The following is a 22598-nucleotide window of genomic DNA, read 5'->3' on the forward strand; positions in this document are numbered from 1 at the left end:
GCTGGTAGATTAAACCAGTTAGAGCACAGTTCTTGAGAGGATGCACATTTTACTTTTAACAATTTTGTATTTCTTAAAACTTTTTTCTCTCTCTAGACGCCTTAATCCACATTCTATTTCTGCGTTTGAAGCCAATGAAGAGCTGAGTCTCCATGTGGCTGTTGAAGGCAAAATTTACCTGACTGTTTACTGTTCTGCAGACGGGGTTAATAGAGTAAACAGTATGTCCTCCAGTGACAAGCTGACAAGATGGGAGGTGCTTGGTGTACAGGGAGCATTGCTGAGTCACTTTATACAACCAGTTTATATCAGCAGTATACTTGTTGGTGAGTTTTAGCACATTTTGGGTCTGTTCAATGAAAAAAAATCCCCATATTTGACATTCTAGTATACAGCTTTTGCATACACTTGCATTCCTTTCTTAGAGGATGCGCTAATTCTGGTTTTCTGTTCTGTTTTGGTCTACATGTCAGGGGTGTGGGTGTGGGTGCTTGCATGCGCACATGAACTATGCTGTTTTTCATGATGGTTCTACTGGATAATTTGAGATCAGGAATTGTTTTACTGCTCATGATAATTTTGGTTCTTTGGATCTTTGTGTTCATAGGAATTATCTGATTGTCCTTACTAATTCTGTGAAGAATGCCATTTTGTATTTTGAAGGGCATAGCATCAACTTTGTAGATTGGTTTTGGATATCCATTTTAGTAATATATATTTTACCTATATATGGATATGAGAGGTCTTTCCATATTCTGTCTTTCTTAATTTCTTTGTTTATTGTTTTAAAGTTTTCATTACAAAGATACTTCATCTGCTTGGGTAGATTTATTCTTAAATACTGTTTTAAAAAGCTATTGTGAATAGGATTCTTTTCCTGATTTCTTTCTCTGCAAGTTTGTTAGTGGTGTATAGAAATAGTAGTGATTTTTAACTTATCTTGAGAAAAGTGTTTGTCAGATTTAATAGTTTTATGATCTACTACTTAGAGTCTTTTAAATGTATTTTATGATTTCTTTATTTTTATGTGTATGAGTGTTTGCCTGCATGTTTGCATATGTATCATGTGCGTTCTTGGTGCGCACAAAGACCAGGAGAAGGTGTCAGATACCCTGGCATTGGAGTTACAGGTGTTTGTGAGCAACTGTGTGGATACTGAGAACCAAATTGGCTCCTCTGCAAGAACAATAAATGCACTTGACTGCTGAAACATATTTCCAGCTCTATTTAGGGTTTTTGTTTATAGAAACATGTTTGCAAATAGGGATTTTGACTTATTTTTATCCCGCCTTCAAATTCTAGCTACAGAATTTGAAATTCTGTACAAATTCTACACTACATTGAGTAAGTGTACATAGGTAGACATCCTTGTTTCATTGCTAACTTTAGAGGAAACACTTTAAGGTTTTTCCCTAGTTAGTATAATTCTGGCTGGAAATCTGTCACATAGTGAATGTTTCTTCTATCCTGATTTTTTCAGGGCTTTCCTCATTTAGATATACTCAACTTTGTCAAAGGGTTTTCCTGTTTCTATTGAGATTATGGTATGATTTCTATCCCTAAGTTTATGTTCTGTATTATAAAGCATCCATTTGTATATGTTAAACATCCATCTTTAAATGCCTGGAATGAAACCAACTGAACATGGTACACATCCTGCATGTGTCATTGAGTCTGGTTTGCAAGTGTTCCATTGAGAATGTTTACATCTGTGTTGTTTGAGGCAATCGGTATATAGGTGTTGTGTCTTTGTCTGGTCTTTGTTATCATAGAGCAATCTTGGTAGTGTTTCATCTCTTTCTGTCTTGTAGACTAGCTAGTATTAGTTCTTAAAAGCTCTAGTAGACTTCTATAGTGACTCCATTTAGTTCTGGGCTTTCTTCATTGGGAGACTATTACTGGTTTAAATTCATTGCTCATTACAGATTTTTTTTAACTTGTTAATATGCTCTTGATTGAATTTTGGTAGATTATATATGTCAAGGAACTTCCTGTTTCTTGAAAATTTCCTGGCATTTAGGAATCTAGGCTTTCAGAGTATTCCCTAATGAGCATTTGGTCTCATCGCTTAATTATATTGAGTCTTTTGATTACTTTGGTGAATGATTTACTAATCTTGTTTATATTTTCAAAGAACCTATTCTTTGTATTTTCTTTAATTCATGCCATTAATTCATCAGGATCCTTAAGTATTTCTTTCTGTTTGTTGCTTTTGAGTTCAGCTTGTTTTGTTTTCTAAGACCTTTAGAGACATTGTTAACTTGCTTGAGATCTCTCTGATTTTCTGCTTGTTTGTTTGTTTGTTTGTTTGTAACAGGATCTCATGTAGACCAGGCTGACCTCAAACCCCCTATCTAACTGAGACTAGCCTTAAACTCTTGATCTCCCAGCCTCTGCTTCTCAAATGCTAGGCTTACAGACATGTGACACCACACCTGGCCTTTCAATGTGTATGTTCCACTTCATAATGCGTGTAATGAAACAGAAAATAGTTATCATTTATTTTGCTAATATTAGCTTTGTTTTAAGTGTAGAGGAAATACATTAATTTGATTTGTAATTCAAAAGATTTAGCAAAAAGTCTCTCTCCCACTATAGTTCCTTAGGCACCCATTTTACTTCTGTGAAAGCATATATTATAGTTAGTTTTTTATTTTTTCTTCTATGGATGGTTGAGTTTACTTTATTGGAATAAGTGTATGTATTCTTTTTTTATGTTTTATATTTTGAATAAATATCAACAGGAACATCCAATTTATACTTTTCTGTATCAGCATTATCATTTAATAAAATCTTGGAAAGTTTTACATATGTTTATGTAAATAACTTCTTTATTGTTCCTTTTGTATTACAATGTATATCATAATTTATTTAACTAGGTGCCAGTTGATTAATTTCTGAATTGTATCTTATCTTGTGTAGTTACTAAAATGTTGTGAATGATCTTTTCATACTTATTATTCATACATGTGAAGTATGTTTATAAGATGAAATCCTGGAAGTAAAAGTTAGAATTCAAATTTTAAAATGTTACTAAATAGTCCCTGGTTCACCTCCCCACTAACTGTGGGCAAGAATACCTGTTTACTCACACTCAGTCATCGTCCTCTCTTACAATCCGTTGGGAACTACGACTTGATACTTTTTTAGATTGCATTGTTGACTGATGTTCTTACTATCCAGTTTCAGTCAATTTGAATTCTTCCTCAACACATGTCAAATTTTTCTAAATCTTCTGTAGTAGATTCTCTTTGTTCTTAATAAATGTGTACGGGATCTAGGAAATGTATGTGTATTTTTACAAATCACGGATTTGGTGACCAGAGCTTTTGTTAAGTTTTATCATTTGCATGATGTAAATTCATATTGTAGTTATAATGTTGAATAAGAGGATAGACATTGATTCTTTTACATATTTGGTTAGTGGTTTGGAACAGGTACAGCAAAATTAGATCTGGTCATTTGACAGCCATCTTGTACCAGCTCAGGTGGCTGGGAATATACAGGCAATCCCATCCTACCTTCCTTTCCTCCCCCTATTCCCCTTCCCTAGTCCACTAATAGAGGAGGTCCTCCTCTTCTATTTGACTTTAGCCTATCAGGTCTCATCAGGACTGGTTACATTGTCTTTCTCTGTGGCCTGGCAAGGCTGTACCGCACCTCCTTAGGGGGGGGGGAGGTGCTCAGAGAGCCCTCAGGGCTCAGGTTTTATGGCTAAGTTGGTCTCCTTTTGGAGTTCCTGTCCCCTCCAGCTCTTTCTATCTCCCCCTTATTTCGTAAGTTCCCAGCACTCTGCCCAAAGTTTGGCTATGAGTCTCAGCCTCTGCTTCAAAACCTCAATCAGTAGAGTCTTGCAGAGGCTGTCTGTGGTAGGCACCTGTCCTTTCCCTGTCTTCTCCTACTTCTGTTGTCTATCCGGTTTGCCCTTCTGAGTGAGGATTGAGCATCTTTGCTAGGGTCTTCCTTGTTTAGCTTCTTTAGGAGTATAGATTTTAGTATGTTTATCCTATATTATATGTCTAATATCCACTTATGAGTGAATATATACCATGTGTGTCTTTCTGCTTCTGGGTTACCTCACTTAAGATGATCTTTTCTAGTACCCACCATTTGCCTGCAAATCTCATGATTTTCTTGTTTTTAATAGTTGAGCAGTATTCCGTTGTGTAAATGTACCACAATTTCTGTATCCATTCCTACAGTGAGGGACATCTAAATTGCTTCCAGTTTCTGGCTATTACAGATAAAGCTGCTGTGAACATGGTTGAGCAAATGTCCTTGTTGTATAGTTGGGCATATTTTGGACATATGCCCAGGAGTGGTATAGCTGGATCTTGAGGTAGCACTATTCCTAATTGTCTGAGAAAAGTGCCAGATTGATTTCCAAAGTGGTTGTACAGTTTACATTCCCACCAGCAATGGAGGAGGGTTCCCCTTTCTCCACATCCTCTCCAGTATGTGTTGTCACTTGAGTTTTTGATCTTAGCCATTCTGATGGGTGTAAACTGAAATCTCAGGGTCATTTTGATTTGCATTTCCCTGATGACTAAGGACATTGAACATTTCTTTTAAGTGTTTCTCTGCCATTTGATATTCCTCTATTGAGAATTCTCTGTTTAGCTCTGTTCCCCATTTTTTAATTGGATTACTTGGTTTGTTGGTGTTTAATTCCTTTAGTTCTTTATATATTCTGGATATTAGCCATCTGTCACTAGGGTTGGTGAAGATTCTTTCCCAATCTATAGTCTGTTGTTTGGTTTTGACGACAGTGTCCTTTTGGTGCTGTTCTAACTGGATGTTACATGTAGAAAAATGCAAATAGATCCATATTTATCACCTTTCACAAAACTAAGGTCTAAGTGGATCAAAGACCTCAACATAAAACCAGAGACACTAAACCTGTTCAAAGAAAAAGTGGGGAAGAGCCTTGACCTCATTGGCACAGGAGACAACTTCCTGAACAGAACACCAACAGCACAGGCTCTAATCAATAAATGGGACCTCATGAAACTGAAAAGCTTCTGTAAAGCAGTTCTTTATATTGATTCTTCCACGCCTATGTTAACTTAGAAGAATATGAATGCAAAGGACAGTGTATGTAACACTTCATTGTAGTTTTGAAAAGGTTTTCAGGGTCTTTGGTAGGAGGCTTAGGTTTAAACAAAGGGCAAGAAGCATGCATAATTAACCATTCCCTTTACAGTCTGGTCCCACTCACCATTGTCTCAGCTGTTTCTCCTGCAGGATTGTCTGAGGAGACAACCCCCACCCTTGCCTGCCTGCCATCAGGATTCTAGTCTTTTCCTATTTCTTGGGATTCATTCTTTTAGTAGTTTGATGGCCAAAGTGAGTAGCACTAGTGTCTCTTGTGAACACCTTTACTGTCCTCAACAACATTGTGAGAATACAAAGCTTTTGGTACTGTTCATAGTATTAGCCAAAAATGCTCATTCTTTGAATTACTTTGTGTTCTGAAACCGGAACATTGTGGTCCTCTAACAGTTAATATGTGGTTAGGTATAGAAAATTAAGTGACTTTTTCCAACAATCAGATTTGTTTGATGTTCCAATGCAAATGTCCTGCTGTGAAGCCAGAAAATCAAGACAGAACGAGGAGAAAACTTTTGGCAAAGTTTCTGGCATCACTCTAAAAAGTACCATTTCTTTGTGGGTCATTACTTTGTTTACTTTTTTAAGTTGTTTTCAATTTTATGTATGTGGATATTTTGCCTGCATGTGTGTCTATGTGCCATGGACTTGCTGTTTCTGAGGAAGCCAAAAGAGGTCATCAGACCCTCTGGTACTGAAGTTAGAGAAGGTTGTGAAGCACTGTGTATTTGCTGGAAATCAAACTGGTCATCTAGAAGAACAGACAGTGTTCTTTACCCTGAACCATTTCTCCAGCCCCTGGTTCTCTGCTTTTATTCACTAGTATTACTTCATTTTTTTTTTTGAGCCTTTTTAAATGAAAATTCTGTCATTACCTTGTCTCTGGTAAAATATATGGAAATAGCAGTTAAGAGGATAGATGTAGGATAGAGAAAATTAAAAGAAAAGTGAGCTTTGGATTGTTTACAGTTAACCCATTCCCATTTATCTTTTGAGTTTTTTATTTTTATTTTTATTAATTATACTTTATTCACTTTGTATCCCCCCCATAATATCTTTTGTTTTTTAACACTATCTTTTCTTTTGATCTGAAATTTGCTGAATTGTTTTGTTTTTGCTTTCTAGGTGATGGGAATTGCAATGACACTAGAGGCTTAGAAATTGCAATAAATCAACGTGTTGATGATGCACTCACTTCAAAACTGCCCATGTTTTACTTGGTCAACAGACCTCACATTAGCTTAGTGCCCACTGCATATCCACTGCAAATAAACTTGGACCACAAATCACTCAGTTTGAACTGGGCACAAGGGGACAATTCTTTGGAGATTGTGGATGGCCTAAGTGGGAAGATCACTGAAAGGTTAGAATTACTACTTTCTCTTTAAAATAAAAAATCATATATTAAGCAAAAGAAGGTATTTTATTGAAATAAAAAAATAACAATTCTATACATTATTTATTAAATTCTGAACAATTTTTATTGGGAGTGGAGAGGTTGCTGACATCATATTCACTATAAATTCCTTTTTTTTTTAAGTAATATAAGCTTAGAGAAGTTATATAAGAAATGATGAAGCCAGCCTTTAAACCAAAGGAGTCTGGCTCTAGACCCTGTGTGTGTTAAAACGTCATCTTTTATCAGAATCATAGAATTTGTTCTACTAAATATGAATTTCTGTATCTAAGATTAGAAATCTGTATTTTTTAACATTCTATCCCAAATAATATGGACACATAAGTGTAAAAACTATTATAACATGTTATATTGCCTTCTATTATGATAGCTATGTTAATCGCATATGATTTTTCCAATATTTTATCTAATCACTCCTGTAGTTAGGATTACAAACTGGAATTCTAATCTAGACATTTCCAAAGACATTGTTTCCAACCATACTGTTCTATGACTTCCAGATATTTCTTTGTAATATTCCTGCAGTTTATTATTGAATAAAAATAAAACCTTCTAGTACTTATGTATGTACTTTTTAAATGAGCAGTGAGTCATGTTAAAAGCTCAGTGCCCAAGGGAGGAGAAGTGTTTTTTCCTCAGGCCTATAGCCATGATAAGTTATCTAGATGCAGTATATGACCCTGTCCCCATGCACACACAAGCAGCCCTGAGCAGGCCAAGCCAGTGTGTGTGTATGTGTGTGTGTGTGTGTGTGTGTGTGTGTGTGTGTGTTTCTGTGCTTTTTATGTTTTCCTTTTGGAACAACATTTAATCAAGACCAATACTACTATTTCTTGGCATGAATATCATCAAGCATAATACTCCAGATAAAGCCAAGAATACCACAGACTACTCTTAGCAGAGTTAATGCATTGCCTGGGCTTTGGATTGTATAGATTCAACTTTACAAAATCAAACAATTTGAAAATATTTTAAAACTCAGATAATAACGGTGTGACAAAATGGGATATATTAATGTGAAATTGGCTTAATTTTTTATTATGGCTAAGGATTTGCAAATAATGAAAATAAATCAGTTGATGTGTCCAACTCTTAAGCTATGGGAATTTTAGTTCCAAAAGACTCACAGTAAAGCAAAAAAGCCTAGTCTAGTGGTGCTGATCCTGATACCAGAGAGGAGAAAACAGGGAGGGTCCTGAGTTTAGACCAGCCTGAGCTTTTTAACAAAAAGGTACTTGGTTTTTGTTGTGGTGGTGGTTGTTGCTGTTTCTGTTCCTGTTGTTAGATTTTTAGGTATTTTGAGCCCTAAAGGACTCTATCAAAAGAAAAAAAATATTAAAGCCAGGGTCTCCCTGTCTAACCCAGGCTAGACTGGAGCTCAGCAATCCCCTGACTGCCTCCACAAACTGCTGAGCTTAAAGGCACAAGCCACCATACCAAGCCTCCCAAAAATGTCTTAATTTTTTATTGAATTATGTATGTATCACATTTTTATTACCCCTTCTTCTACTGAGGGGTGTTTAGGTTTAGATTGTTTCAATTTCCTGACTATTATAAATATAGAGCAGCCCATGAACATGGCTGATCTCATATTTGTGGAGTAGGTTATCAAGTTCTTTAGGTATATGCCCAGGAATAGTATAGCTGGGTCAAGTAAGAATTTTTGTTGTTGTTTACCTGTATGGTTTTAGTTTTAAAAATGTATTATTTATTACAATTTATTCCCTTTGTATCCTGGCTGTGCCACCCCTCTCGTCTCCTCCCAATCCCTCCCTCCCTCTTCTTCCCCTATGCTGCCACCCTAGACCACTGATAGGGGAGGTCCTCCTCCCCTTCTGTCTGACCCTAGCCCATCAGGTCTCATCAGGAGTGGCTGCAATGTCTTCCTCTGTGAACTGGCAAGGCTGCATCCCCCAGGGAGAAGTGATCAGAGAGCCTGTCACTGAGTTCATGCCAAAGAAAGTCCCTGTTCCCCTTACTAGGGAACCCACTGGGAGAATGAGTCTGTGGGCTTGGGCTACATCTGAGCAGGGGTATTATTAGATCCTCTCCATGCATGTTCCTTGGTTGGGGTGAAGTCCTCTCTACAGCAATTAGACATCTAAAGAAAATTAAGGGAATACAAAGCAGAAGGGAAGAAGTCAAAGTATCATTGTTTGCAGATAATATGGTAGTATATATGAGTGACCCAAAAAATTCTACCAGAGAACTCCTTTAGCTGATAAATACCTTCAGCAAAATGACTGCATACAAAATTAACTAAAAAAAAAAAATCAGTAGCCCTCCTGTATACAAAAGACAACAAGGCTGAGAAAGAAATTAGGGAAACAACACCCTTCACAATAGTCACAAATAACATAAAGTATCTTGGTGTGACTAACCAAGCAAGTGAAAGACCTGTATGAAAAAAACTTCAAGTCTCTGAAGAAAGAATTAGAAGAAGATATCAGAAGATGGAAAGATTTCCCATGCTCATGGATTGGTAGGATTAACATAGTGAAAATGGCCATTCTGCCAAAAGCAATCTACAGACTCAGTGCAATTCCCGACAAATACCAAAACAGTTCTTTACAGACCTTGAAAAAACAATTCTCAATTTGTTGATGTTTTTAAGGATTTTCCCTCCTGTTTTCCAGAGTAGCTCTACCCATTTGCATTCCCATCCAAAAGTTAGTAAGTTTAAGTGTTCCTCCTTCTCCACAGCTTCCCTAGCACTTGCCCTTTGTTTTTATCTTAGTCATTCTGCCTGGGGTTAGATCGCAAAGTTCTTTCAGTTTGCACTTTTCTATCTGCTCAGTAAATTAGATCTAATTTTTGTCCTGGGTGATAAATAAAGGTCTAATTTCAGTCTTCTGCATGTGGACATCCAGTTTCCCCAGCACCATTTGTTGAAGATGCTGTTCTTTCTTCAGTGTGTGGTTTGCCTCTTTGTCAGTCAGATATCAGGTAGCTATAGTTAGGGTGCACGTGTGCACAGGTGCACGCACGCATGAGGAGGAGGAGGATGAGGAAAAGAGGCTGTCAACGTGAGATGACAACATTGGATAGGCTGGAGGAAAGCAAAGGGAGGTCATTTTATTTCAGTTAAAGATTTTTAAACAAGCAAACAGAAAGCAACAAAAAACTAAGATTAAACAAAAAAAAAGAAAGAAAACATCTAAGTGCCAAAGATGGCTTAATGGTTGAGAGCAGTTGCTGATCTTGCATAAGACAGGAGTTTGATACCCAGCACCCACATGGGGTGGATCAAAATTACCTGTAACTCTAGTTCCAGGGGATTTGACTGCCTATCTGGACTCCAAGAATACATAACATGTATGTATGCATATTTGCATATTCATTCACACACACATAGATAAAAAAAATTCAGGACATCCGTGTGTATGTGTGTGAAGACAGAGCCTCCCTATGTAGGCTAGTCTCAGGTTTGTTTGGTTTGGTTTGTTTTTTTGGTTTTTCAAGACAGGGTTTCTCTGTGTAGCCCTAGCTATCCTAGAACTTGCTCTACAGACCAGGCTGGCCTAGATTTCAGGAATCCACCTGCCTCTACCTCCCAAGTTCTGGGAGTAAATATGTGCACCAGAACACCTGACTAGTTTTTCAGCTATCTTGTCTCAGCCTGTTAAGTATTAGGGTTACAGGTGTGATCCTGTATCCCTGTTAAGTGTTAGGGTTACAGGTGTGATCCACCATGCCTGTCATGAATCCACCAATCCTTAATGAAATGTTCATGTTGTACTTGAAACATGTTGAAAGATTACTTCCTCCCCAGTATACACACAGAATTTACAAAAAAAGCTTCCAAATCAAAACTGCAACAACAACAACAAAAAATCAGCAGCATATTAAAGTAGTTAGACGTTGTATACAGCAGTACTAATTGAAGTTTTTCCACAAGTTTGAGAGTGGTAACAGAGGTGACACCAAACTATAAATTTCTTATCACCATTTAGTCATATCGTTATTCTACTAGAGCATATAACAGAGGTTTTCTATGGAGTAAAAGTAAAAAGAATAATAGATGGTTTGTTGCAGAACAAAATACAGCCTTATTGACTCAAAAATACTGTCGTGATTGGCGATGTCAGGATGCTTAACATCAATATGCTGGATTAGAGAAAAGTGAGAAACAAAATATCAGGTCAAAGGAGGTAAAACTGCCACTGTTAGGAGGATTTTGAAGGCTGAACCCAGCACCTCACAAACACTAGGCACATTCTCTTCTTCTTTGTTCTCCCTGTTATGCTGAAAAGCCCAAGAAATTTACAGAAAACCTGCTAATATATATGTACAGAGATCTTTAGATTTCATCATAGACATGAGTGCATGCTAACATTTGCTACATATAAACCACCTCAAAATTCAGTGGTTTAAAACAACAGTGTATTGTTACTTCTCAATAAATGTTTGGATTGGCTGAATGATTCTTCTGGATCTGGTTAGAACTCCATCAGGCATCTGGAGTCAGCTGTGAGTCAACTAAGTCATTTTGGTTGATCTCACAAAGGTATATCTGTTCTTTGCCCTTTAGTAGTCTAATCCCAGACCACTTGCCTAAACATGAAGGAGTCTCAAGAGAACATAGGGCATATTTTCTCTTTGTTCGCCATAACAAATCATAAGGCTAGCATAAATTCAAGGAAATGAGTAGCTCTGAAAAGCTACATGGAAACCTAGAGGATGGGGGGTTTTAACAGTTTTGATCATCTGTTGCAAGAACAACTAATAAATTATAACAAGGGAAAAGTTACTTTGTACAAAGCTTTGTGCTCTGCAGAAGCAGTTCTAATAGAACAGACAATAATTAGCGCACGCATGTGCATGCACACAGGCGTACATGTGTGGATGATTGTGAAGTCGTGCTTTCTAAATTAAAGTCGCTGAGAATTCACAGTATAATTTCAGACTTGATACATGTATCCATTCATATCGCCTATTACTATCATCAAAATTCAGTGGTTACCATCACTCCAGAAGGTATTTCCAGACTGCATTTTAAGTTAATCATGGGAGAATCACTGCTTTAATTTGTATTACTGTAGATTGATTTTACTTCAAATAAATTTTCTGTTTTAACTTTTGATGTAGTACAGTAACAAGTTGAAGTAACTTCTGACAGCAGTGAAGTACTGAGGATGTTTCTTATCTAACAAAAAACTTCACTGCATGCATTCTTCTGCCTAACTAGGATCACAAATATTTGTGAACTGTTACTTAATCCCTATAGTTGCCAATAAACTACTAACTGATCACTGCATGTTTCATTTCTTTCAACTTTAGTTCCCCGTTTAAAAGTGGTTTGTCAATGGCAAGTCGGCTTTGTAAGGCTGCAATGTTAAGTCGATTTAATCTGCTTGCCAAAGAAGCTAAAACAGATGATTTACTTGAAGCTCGGACATACCACGCAGCTAAGGTAAAGTGATCACAAAAGTACAGCAATGTGGTGAATGCATGGAGACGGCAAAAGTTATTAAATAGTTTTGAATATAACACATTGCAGTACCTATTTTGTTTAACACCTTTTCGTTATATCCAGAGAAACAAACAATAAAACTTTTTTCTGCATGGCATTATTAACTATAGAATGTTAAGTCTTACAATAATATATTCCTCAAGACAAGTTTAATTCCAGGCCCTAATTTGGACATGATTTAGGAGATAATATAGTTTTTTTTTTCTTTCTAAATACATTTTTGGGGACAGGAGGGATAGATTGTTCAAGGCAAGCACTGACTCACTGACCTAAAATTACAGCACATACCGAATTTTATTTATTAAACTTTCATTTAGTATGGTATGTCATATGCACACTACCATGTTGCCATTAGTATTTGGATTTTTCTGATTTTAACAATACAGTGTTGTCTGAAAGTCTCTTAATTTTTCCAGCACTGTAATGATCAAACTATACTTTTTATCTATAAAGAATTCCAGCCGCCTGCGGGGAGGGAGGAAACAGCTTTACTGCATTCTTTTCCTACCCACAAAGATACAGTTGCTAGGAAACCAGCCCAGATAGCCCCTCTTCCCTAGGACAGCCAAACAAGGGAAGCCAAGACAGTTAATGGTTTGAGGACCTTCCTATAGCCAATCAGTTCAAAATGTAACATCCCCTTTTGTGTTTCAACCAATAGACACTTGCCAGGCAGGAATTCTCCTGGTTTGGGCACCCTGGGAAGGACTGGAATCTTCAAATCACCTGCCCACCCTGAGCATGAGGCTCTCAGCCCCTGCAGTGGTGAGAGTGTGAGCCCAAGCTATACCTTGTAATAAAAAAAATCCTCATGTGTTAAAAAAACAAAAAAAAGTTACATCAACTACAGGCCTGTATATATAGTTCCACTTAAAACCATATCAATTACAAGCCTACGTGCATATTCACATATTATACCAAACACAAGCCTATATATACACTTACACTAATCACAAGTCTATGTACGCATACTCACAGTTAAATCAACTACGAGCCTGTGTACACATACCCTTTTGCAGTAATATCAACTGTAAATCTATGTGCATATTCCCACATACAGTTATACCAGCTATAAGCCTTGGTACACATACCTACATACAACTAAATATAAGCTTCTCTGGATCATTGCCATTTTCAATGATGTAAAAAGGCTATAGGTCTTTTTGTAAAAACTATAAAAACTGAACAAAATAGTAAAAAACACCCTCTCATAACTCTGGAAATTAATTAAAGGTAAAAAAATTCAAATAACAAAATTATATATTTTTGAAAAAATGCTAGAAATTTAAGAATAAGAAAATTATGTTCTTTCCTGGAGCTGCTCTCATTCTCGTCTTCATCTCTCTCTAGTTTGAATGGCAGGTAGTATAGTTTTACTAGAATGAAAATACCACTGAAGTCATAGATTTCCTGCCAGAGGTAGTAAACTTGATATTGGACAGAGGATAACAATTTGTAGGGTTTTTTTTTTTTTTTCAGCTTTAGGTACCAAATAGTAACATCCATTGGAAATGATTTGCCTTAAGCTGTTTGCAAGGGCACAGTATTTTAATCTTCAGCTGTTGGGTTGTTTTTCTTCCTTCTCTGCCACAGAGAAGGGGACCTTTGAGACAGACATGCTTGGACAGCTCTAATTCCAGGTCCAGCTTCTTAGTTAGCTCAAACAGAAAATGATATGTTACTAATATAATGTAAACATTACATCATTCTAGCCATTTATTAGGGTAAGTAAAAACTATAATAAATCTATACCTGAAATAGTAGCTAAAATTTATCATTTGGAATTTCTTTAAAAGCTAGATCAAAGCAGACCTTTAATCCCAGCACTAAGTAAGCAGAAGCAGGTATATCTGTGAGTTCATGATTAGCCAGGCCTACATTGTGAGTTCCAGGACATCAAGGGCTACACAGAGAAGCAAAACAAAACAAAACAAAAGAGCTAGATCATATGTTAATTTAGAATTATCACAGATAAGACTCTCTTGTTTTTGTTTTTATGTATGTGTTTATGTATGAATTCTGTGTATATGTGCATACCTGTGGAGAACAGAAAAGGGCATCAGATCCTCTAGAGCTGGAGTTAAAGGAGGTTGTGAGCCACCTGATGTGAGTGCTGGGAACCAAAAGTGAGTCCATTGAAAAAGCAGCAAGCACTGTTAACTCTGAGCCATCTCTCCAGCCCCTGTATAAAAACAATATAGAAAAGTAAATTATATACCTACATCCTGAGAATGAATACTCCAAAAGTCAATTTTAGAAAGCCATTTCACACAACAGCAAATATACGAACACACACAATAATAAATTTAACAAAAGAGCTATTAACACTTTTGTACCAGAAGTAATAAAATACTGCTGAAAGAAATTAAAGAAGGTGTAAATAATGAGAAGATGTACCAAATCCATGAATTGGAAATCTCAGTGTTGTTAGGATGGCAGATATCTCCAAATTGCCTACTGCCTCAGTGTAGAAATCTGTATTGCTACTGACATTCTGTAGGAATGTGCAACTGTGAAGTTTACAGTAAAATCCAGAAGCTAAAGAAAATCAAAGCAATTCTGAGCAAGAACAAGTTGGAAAACTTGCCTGTTTCACAATTTAAAGTAGACACACCTTGGAAATTGCAGGTTTGGTTCCAAACCATTTAATACAGGGAGTCACACAGTTTTACGACCATGTGTATAACAGTTACCTTTGTGTAGTACTGTAGTCTAGTAAGTGTGTAGGCAACATCATTTTGCAGCCAGCTTTGATAAGACCTGTTAGGCTAGGATCACCTAGAAGGGGAAGAGGTCCTCCCCTATCAGGCGACTAGGGAAAGGGCATAGGGGGAGAAGAGGGAGGGTGGGTGGGACTAGAAGGAGATGTGGGAGGGGCCTGCAGCCGGGATATAATGTGAAAATTTGTAATAAATTAATTAATTAAAAATAAAAAATTATTTCAATAAAAAAGCAGAAAAATTTTTTGACTTTAATAGTTATACTTTATTCACTTTGTATCCCCCCATAAGCCCCTCCCTCTTCCCCTCCTAATCCCACCTTCCCTCCCCCTTCTTCATGCATGCCCTTCCCCAAGTCCACTGATATGGGAGGTCCTCCTCTCCTTCCTTCTGATCTTAGTCTATCAGAACACATCAGGAGTAGCTGCATTGTCATCTGTGGCCTGGTAAGGCTGCTCCCCCCTCAGGGGGAGGTGAACAAAGAGCAGGTCACTGAGTTTATGTCAGAGGCAGTCCCTCTTCCCATTACTATGGAACCCACTTGGACACTGAACTGCCATGGGCTACATCTGTGCAGGGGTTCTAGGTTATCTCCATGCGTGGTACTTGGTTGGAATAGTAGTCTCTGGAAATACCCCTGTGTTCAAATTTTCTGGTTCTGTTGCTCTCCTTGATTATTATCATTTATTACAATTTATTCAATTTGTATGCCAGCTGTGGCCCTGTTCCTTGTCTCCTCCCAGTCATGCTCTTTCTCCCCTCTTGTCTACCTGTGCTCCTCCTTTTCTCCACTGATAGTTCATATAGATGGCTGCTGTTTAGAAACAGAGCCTCTCAGTATATAGCTCAGGCTAGCCTAACTGTCAGCAATCATGCTTTCTCCCCATGTGCTGGAAAGGCTACAGTTTCTCAAGACAGCAGTGAGGTTTATTACAGTAATCATTTTTTTTTCTTGCACGATTTCTGTGGAGGATGTTTTTATAGCATTTTAAGCCAAGTAGAGCTTCTTTCAAACCTTGCCACTGTTCATCAAGTAAATTTAAGTTGTATTCTAAGTTCTTTGTTGTTATTTCAACAACGTTCACAGCCTCTACCAGAATAGAACCCATCTTAAGTACATAAGAGGTTGAGGAAGGAAGGTCGTGAATTTGAGACAAGCCTGAGCTACATAGAAAGACTTTGTCTCAAAATAATAAAGATATATACATCTTCAGTAAACCATACTGTAAGCAGATGTGCTTCCATCCAGACTGCATTGTTTTATTCCTAAATCACAAAAATAAATTTAATATGATTCTTTTGATGGCTATAAGAATTTCTGGGTAGTAAATTAATATTGGCTTTCATTTTTAGCAAGTGTCTGATTAACAACAATCAAGTTATTCTTTGAAACTTTAAGCCAGGCATGGACTTACCTTTAAGTCATAGATGATATCTTCTTCAAGGTAGAGCTGATTTCTCTATACTGAACAGTGTGTAATACAGTCACATTGGCTAGTTCTCTGAGCTGAGGAATTTGCTTCAGCTTCTTCATCAGCACTTAACTGTTTCACCTTGCACTTTGATGGAGTCAGGCTCTTTCCCTAAACCTCATGAACAACTGTAGTCCAGAAGATGGACCTCACCAAGTGCTACCGATGATTTGTATAAATGAAGCCTGACACATTACTGTGAAACCAAAAAAATGGTACAGCCACTGGAAAACAAATTTGCCCCTGCCCCGCCCTGCCCCAGGTAAAACATATTTGCCATGTGATTCAGCAGTGCCATTGTTATTTATGAGAAACAAAACTTACACGAATGTTTATAACTCCATTTTCCTAATATTAAAAACTGGAAACATTGCAAGATCATAAGCTGTGATAGACTCATACAATGGTGTTAATCGACAACAAGAACCAATCCTGACATGAAATAGCATGAATTGGAAAATATTGTGCTAGCCTAACGTAGCAGAATGTTTACTGTAGTGATCAACTTATATGAAACTTCTAGGAAAAGAAATCTAGAGAGAAAAAAAATGTAGTTGCCTGGGGCTAGGGTCAAAGGTGGGGGTACAGACTGACTGCAGGTGGGCGCAGTGGAAGGTTTAGAGGTGGTGAAGTTGCATTACCACTGGATTTTGGTGACACTTGCACATCCCAATAACTTGAACAAAGACCAAATTGCAGTGGGTAAGTTTTGTACTAAATCAGACTTCAGTAAAGGAAGCCTTTTAAAGGAATATACATGTTCATTTATACAAAATGAGAACACATGAAAATAGCAATGGTAGTTTAGTTTCGGTGTTTAAGTTTTTCTGTCGTGAATTTATTTACCCTCAATTAAAACATTAAGTAACAAGCAAAATTGCCTGTTTAGGCATGTTGGGAAAGAATTGCTTTAAGTTAGCACAGAAATTCAGAGTTTTTTCATTACATTTTTTAAAATGTAGAGTTAAGCAGTATGGGGTTATTACTTTGTAAGCCGAGTTGATACAATTCAGCTTTTCCTCTCTCTAGTGCATGTCTGGACCCTATCAAGAAGCTAAAGCACTATTGAAGGCCTACTTGCAGCAGCACGGTTATGGCTCCTGGATTGTGAAGTCTCCCTGTATAGAGCAATTTAGTATGTGAATTAGACAACATGTTGTCATATTAAAAATCTTTTATTTTTGGTGTGTTTGACTGGGAAAAATGTTTTAAAATATAGGGACTTTAGCCTTCACAGTGGAAGTTTTGCAACAACAATGTCCAGGTATTGCTAAAAATGTGTAAATACTCGTGTCACCTTGCATTGAAACATTATGCTCCTTTGCCTTTTATAAAAAGAATTACCTGACTAAACATGTAGACATTTTCCATTATTTTTATAGACATAAAGCTATTGCAACCCTTACAAAGTTTAAGCAGCCATTAACCTTTTAATGGCTATAAAAGAGAATTCATATTCCTTTCTCTTTACTTTAAATTTCTCTATTCACATGTAATATCCAACGCTGTATCTGGTATACCATTATAGGTTTTTATAATTAAAAGTGAAAGACAAGAATAAAAATAATACTAACTGACAAGTTTAGCAGGCATCTGAGTGTATGATTTATACCACTCACCCTGCTTGGTGATTCAGGAGTTCATGAATAAACTCCACATACAAATACTGACTTAATCACGAAAGGAAAGAGTCTGGTAAATCATTATGATTAATGATATTCTTTAAAAAGAGTTCCCATTTTAAGCAGCCTTTAGGACTTATAACATATGTAATTTACTTTTTTATAATTAGATTAGTAGATAAATTAGGGAAATAAAGTATTGTTGAGAGAAATACATCTTTGTTTATACAGTAGTTAGATAAAAGAGACAGCTTAATCACTTAGTATTTTTCTTTATTTTTCCATCAGGGCTTTATCAAGCATTATTGGTTCTCAAATTTGCCCCTTGTCCTACTCACCCTACACAAGCTCTTGTCTCTGATGACATTGTTCTACTCTAAATGTGTGCTGAAACCAATCTGTAAAGACACTGATGTCTTTGGATGCTTTAGACTCTACTTACTAGGTTGAGTCATGGGGAACTGCATTTTTATAGGATACAAATGATTAAACTATGGGTAGTTTCTTATAGATCAATGTAAATATATTAGCAAATTACATCTTAGACAGTTTTATGATAGTTATTGATTTTTTGCTTATTTTTCTAGTTGACGTTTTCTTATAAATATTTATTTTTTATTTTTGAAATTGTAGCCACTTTTTTCTCAATTTATTTATTTGTTTAATCACTTTACAGCCTGATCCGAGCCCCCCTCACTCCTCTCCTCCCAGTCCAACTCTCACACTCCCCTCCTCCTATTCCTCACTTTCCTTCTCAGAAAAGGGAAGGCCCTGAAGGGGTACCAACCCACCCTGGCACTTTAAGTTGCAGCAGGACTAAGTGCATCCTCTCTCACTGGGGCCTGGCAAGGCAGTCCAGCTAGGGGAAAGGGATCCAGTGGCAAGCAACAGAGTCAGAGACAGCCCCTGCTCCCATTGTTAGGGGACCCTCATGATGATCAAGCTGCACAACTGCTACATATGTGTAGGAGGTCTAGGGCCAGCCCATGCATGCTCTTTGGTTGGTGGTTCAGCCTCTGTGAGCCCCCATGGGCCCAGGTTAGTTGATTCTGTATGTCTTCTTGTGATGACTTTGACCCCTCCGCGTCCTTCTGTTCCTCCTACTCCTCTCTGAACTTGGCCTATTCTTTGGCTATGGGTCTCTGTATCTGTTTCCATAAGCTGCTAGATGAAGCCTCTCAGAAGACAGTTATGCTAGGCTCCTGTCTGTAAGCATAGCAGAATATCATTAATAGTGACAGGGGTTGGTTCTTTCCCATGGGGTAGGTCTCACTTTGGGTCAGCATTGGTTTGCCATTCCCTCAATTTCTGCCCCAACTTTACCCCTACACTTCTTGTAGGAAAGGCAAATTTTAGGTCGAAGGTTTTACGGGTGGGCTGGTGTTCCCCTCCCTCCACTGGGAGTCCCACCTGACTAAGGAGGTATAAAAAGAAGTTAAACACCAACAAACCAAATAGCCTAATTTAAAAATGGGGTACAAAGCTAAACAGAGAATTCTCAATAGAGCCATCTTTAAATGGCAGAGAAGCACTTAAAGAAATGTTAGTAATCAGGGAAATGCAAACAAAAATGACTCTTATACCTGTCAGAATGGCTAAGAAACAAAAACTGAAGTGACAGCACATGCTGGAGAGGATGTGGAGAAAGGGGAACACTCCTCCATTGCTGGTGGGAATGTGAACTTGTACAACTTTTATGGAAATCAATCTGGAGGTTTCTCAGAAAATTGGGAATAGATATACCTCAAGACACAGCTATACTAGCCCTGGGCATACACACAAAAGACGCTCCATCATACTGTAAGGACACTTGCTCAGCCTTGTTCATAGCAGCTTTATTTGTAAATATTTTTTAATCTTTTTCATATAAGCTGCTTTCTTTCATGAAACATTTTAACTTTTTTTTAAAAAGTTTTCTGCTTAGTAGTTAAATTGCCTTTGAAACTCAAAATGCATCACCTTCTCTTGGCCCCTCACATTTATAACATCTGGGAAAGCAGATGATTAGTCTCTGAAATCTGCCTAGTCAAGGATCCTAATTCTGTCCTGCAATGGCAATCAGCAAAATAGGATCTTTTCAAATTTGCAGTTTTGAGGGGGAAATAAGACAATTATAACCCGGTTGTTTTACAGACAGAACTATTTTTTAAGTTAAACATTTTATTTTCATTGTTAGGGCAGGGCCATGTGCACAGAGAGTGCAGGAACCCATAGAGTCTAGAAGAGAGTGTCAGACTCCCTGGAGCTGGAGTTACAAGTGATTGTGAGCTAGCTGCTTGATGTGGGTTCTGGGGATCAATTTCCTCTCTTCTGTAAGACCCATCTATACTTATAACTGCTGAGCCATCTATCAGCCCGCAGAGAACTTTTTATCCAGAACCTAGTCATTGAATGTGTCCAGGTACTATTTCTACACATAGGAGTTTGGTTTAGGGAAGCAGAGTCTGTGTAGATGTTGTCCTAGGAGAAACCCTATAAGGAATAAAGAGAAGGCAATTGGTTTATGGCAATGAGTCAACAGAATGGGGAGGGAATGGTCTTCTAGGCCTGCTAATTGCAGCCCCAGGAAAATCAGCACAATTTGACCACCACCCCTGACTCCCTTCAGCCATAGAGGGCCCTGCCCCAGTCCCAGCACTCCGTTCACTCAAGTGCTATAGTTGATGCAGGAATCTTTTTAATCTGATTTTACCTACTGCAAATAATTGTACTATTGTAACACTTATGTCTTGGTTCATTAACCACACCATTCACAGCCCTCTATGCAGTTACTAAAAAGGTATTTAAAATTGCAGCATTTTGTACAGCCAGCCAACTAGGCCTTATAATAGTAACTGTAGGTGTAAATCAACCCTATGTAGCTTTCCTTCACATCTGTACACACACATTCTTCAAAGCTATGTGTTTTTTTATATGCGTTAATTCTTCAGTGCTATATATTTGTATATGATTATTCACATCTTTAATGATGAACAAGACATTCGGAAAATAATCTAATCTATTTACGTCATCTTGTCTAATTATCGATAGCTTTGCTTTAATGGGAATACCTTTCCTTATTGGGTGTTACTCAAAAGACCTAATCATGGAAGCCACTAACATCCAATACCAATGCCTGAGCCCTCAGTTTTCTTTGTCATATACTTAAAAATAAAATTGACTGAAAACAGTGTAATTTCATTAATTTTATAGATTTAGAATTAACATCTTAAGATATCAAATCTTATAATTAATCTTTAGAATTACAGATTTATTTATTTATAACCTTCTATTTAGCTCTGGATGTCTAAATATTTTAACAGGAATATATTTATTACAATTCTTCCCAAATGGCTAATGTTTTCAGTTCTATGTTAAATAGTATTGTTTTAAATACATTCTCTGAGATACTGACAAAATAAAATTGAGCCCATATGTATATTAACCATATCACTAATAATCTATTAAGCTCATCCACTAATCCTAGTATTATTCATGCCAGATCTTTCCTTTATACATCTGTGAGTAACAATTTAACATATTCCTTTTGATCCTTTCCTGTCTTTCTCCTATTCGCCACTCTTGTTTAAACCCATGTTATACCACTGTGCAAAAAAAATGTTGCTGAAACCAGCGTGGTGGTACATACTTGTAACCCAGCACTCAAGAGCAAGAAGCAGGAGAGACATGAGTATAAAGCCGGGGTAAGCTACATAATGACACTGTCTCGCTACACATGATACCCATGTGTGCACATGATAGGACAGCCTGCATGAGTCTGTTCTCTCCTTTCACCAGGTCATTAGGCTTGGTAGCAGTTGCCTTTCCTGCTGAGCTATCTTGCTGGCTGCTGGAGTAGTCTCTACTCAGAGATTAGACTGTGCCCACTCCAGGTTGTTAGGGCTAGATTGCTCTTACTTCTAAGGCATACTCTTCTTGGTTATAGCACATCCCCAGGGTGGCTAAGGGTTTCTTCATTCTGATCTATTGAACCTGGATGTTTTCCAGTCTTCTTTGAGTATCATTAGTTTTTGAGGTTATTGTGTTCTAGTGCACCTCCTTTCCCTGACTGTTATTCATTTAGAGTTGTAAATTCTAATACCTACAAATGTTTGTTGCCCAGAAAATAAAAATCAGATTTTATTAATATTCTGTAGCCACCTTTTATAGTTGCCTTCTTTTTGTTATTGTGGTTTACACATTCCTACCAGGTTGCTTTAGTAAATCTCAACTCTAACCTCTGTTTCTTTAAGTCAGCAAAACTGCATTGCTTTTGTGTGTGTTGTGGGGGTGGCTCAGCTGTGTCATTTCTTGTGTCACATGTCCTGCCTGTGGTTCAGAGTCCCATTTTCATGGGTAGTCATAAGAGGGCTGCTCTAGTACCATGTTCTATCAAGCCTGGATGCAGAAGCCTTTGTCTGTGTACTTGCAAGCTGTGCTCCGATTAGATAGATCAAACTTAGAACCATGGTGTGTTTTTGTTGAATGAACTTGCTGATCATCATACAATTGTGCATTTCTCTTTGCTCTTCTTGCTTTAAGGTCTGCTCTGGCTACCTGTAGTCTATGTTCAGCTTCGTTGTAGCTGTTCAGGACTAAGATTTGTGTGGTACATGCTATTTCCTACTCAAGCATCTACCCTTCTATTTAATGTATTTTAAGTAAAGAGCAGACATGTGAGTAGTTATATATTGCATACCATGAAATCAGGACATGCCATGTGATGCTGTTGCTGTGTTCATTCCATATATGATCAGTGCAGTTCCAGAGCCCTATTCCAGGGTGTATTTCCTGGTGTTATTTCTG

General features: G+C 37.4%; 1 protein-coding gene and 1 pseudogene across 2 annotated transcripts in view; both read left to right on the forward strand.

Moving 5' to 3' along the window:
* Adad1 (adenosine deaminase domain containing 1) overlaps nt 1–17334 on the forward strand; it is a 32975-nt gene extending 15641 nt beyond the window's left edge. For both annotated transcript variants that reach the window (XM_055626138.1, XM_055626137.1), the window contains exons 8-11: nt 97–326; nt 6235–6472; nt 11807–11939; nt 17221–17334. In XM_055626138.1, the coding sequence (XP_055482113.1) occupies nt 97–326; nt 6235–6472; nt 11807–11939; nt 17221–17334 (715 nt within the window). The remainder of the gene's footprint in view (nt 1–96; nt 327–6234; nt 6473–11806; nt 11940–17220) is intronic.
* Nucleotides 17335–18866: 1532 nt separating this feature from the next.
* Nucleotides 18867–20961, forward strand: LOC129690521 (NADH-ubiquinone oxidoreductase chain 5-like; annotated as a pseudogene).
* Nucleotides 20962–22598: the final 1637 nt, after the last annotated feature.

This window comes from Psammomys obesus, unplaced genomic scaffold (genome assembly GCF_907164565.1).
Source record: "Psammomys obesus unplaced genomic scaffold, mPsaObe1.curated_primary_1811, whole genome shotgun sequence".
Lineage (NCBI taxonomy): Eukaryota > Metazoa > Chordata > Mammalia > Rodentia > Muridae > Psammomys > Psammomys obesus.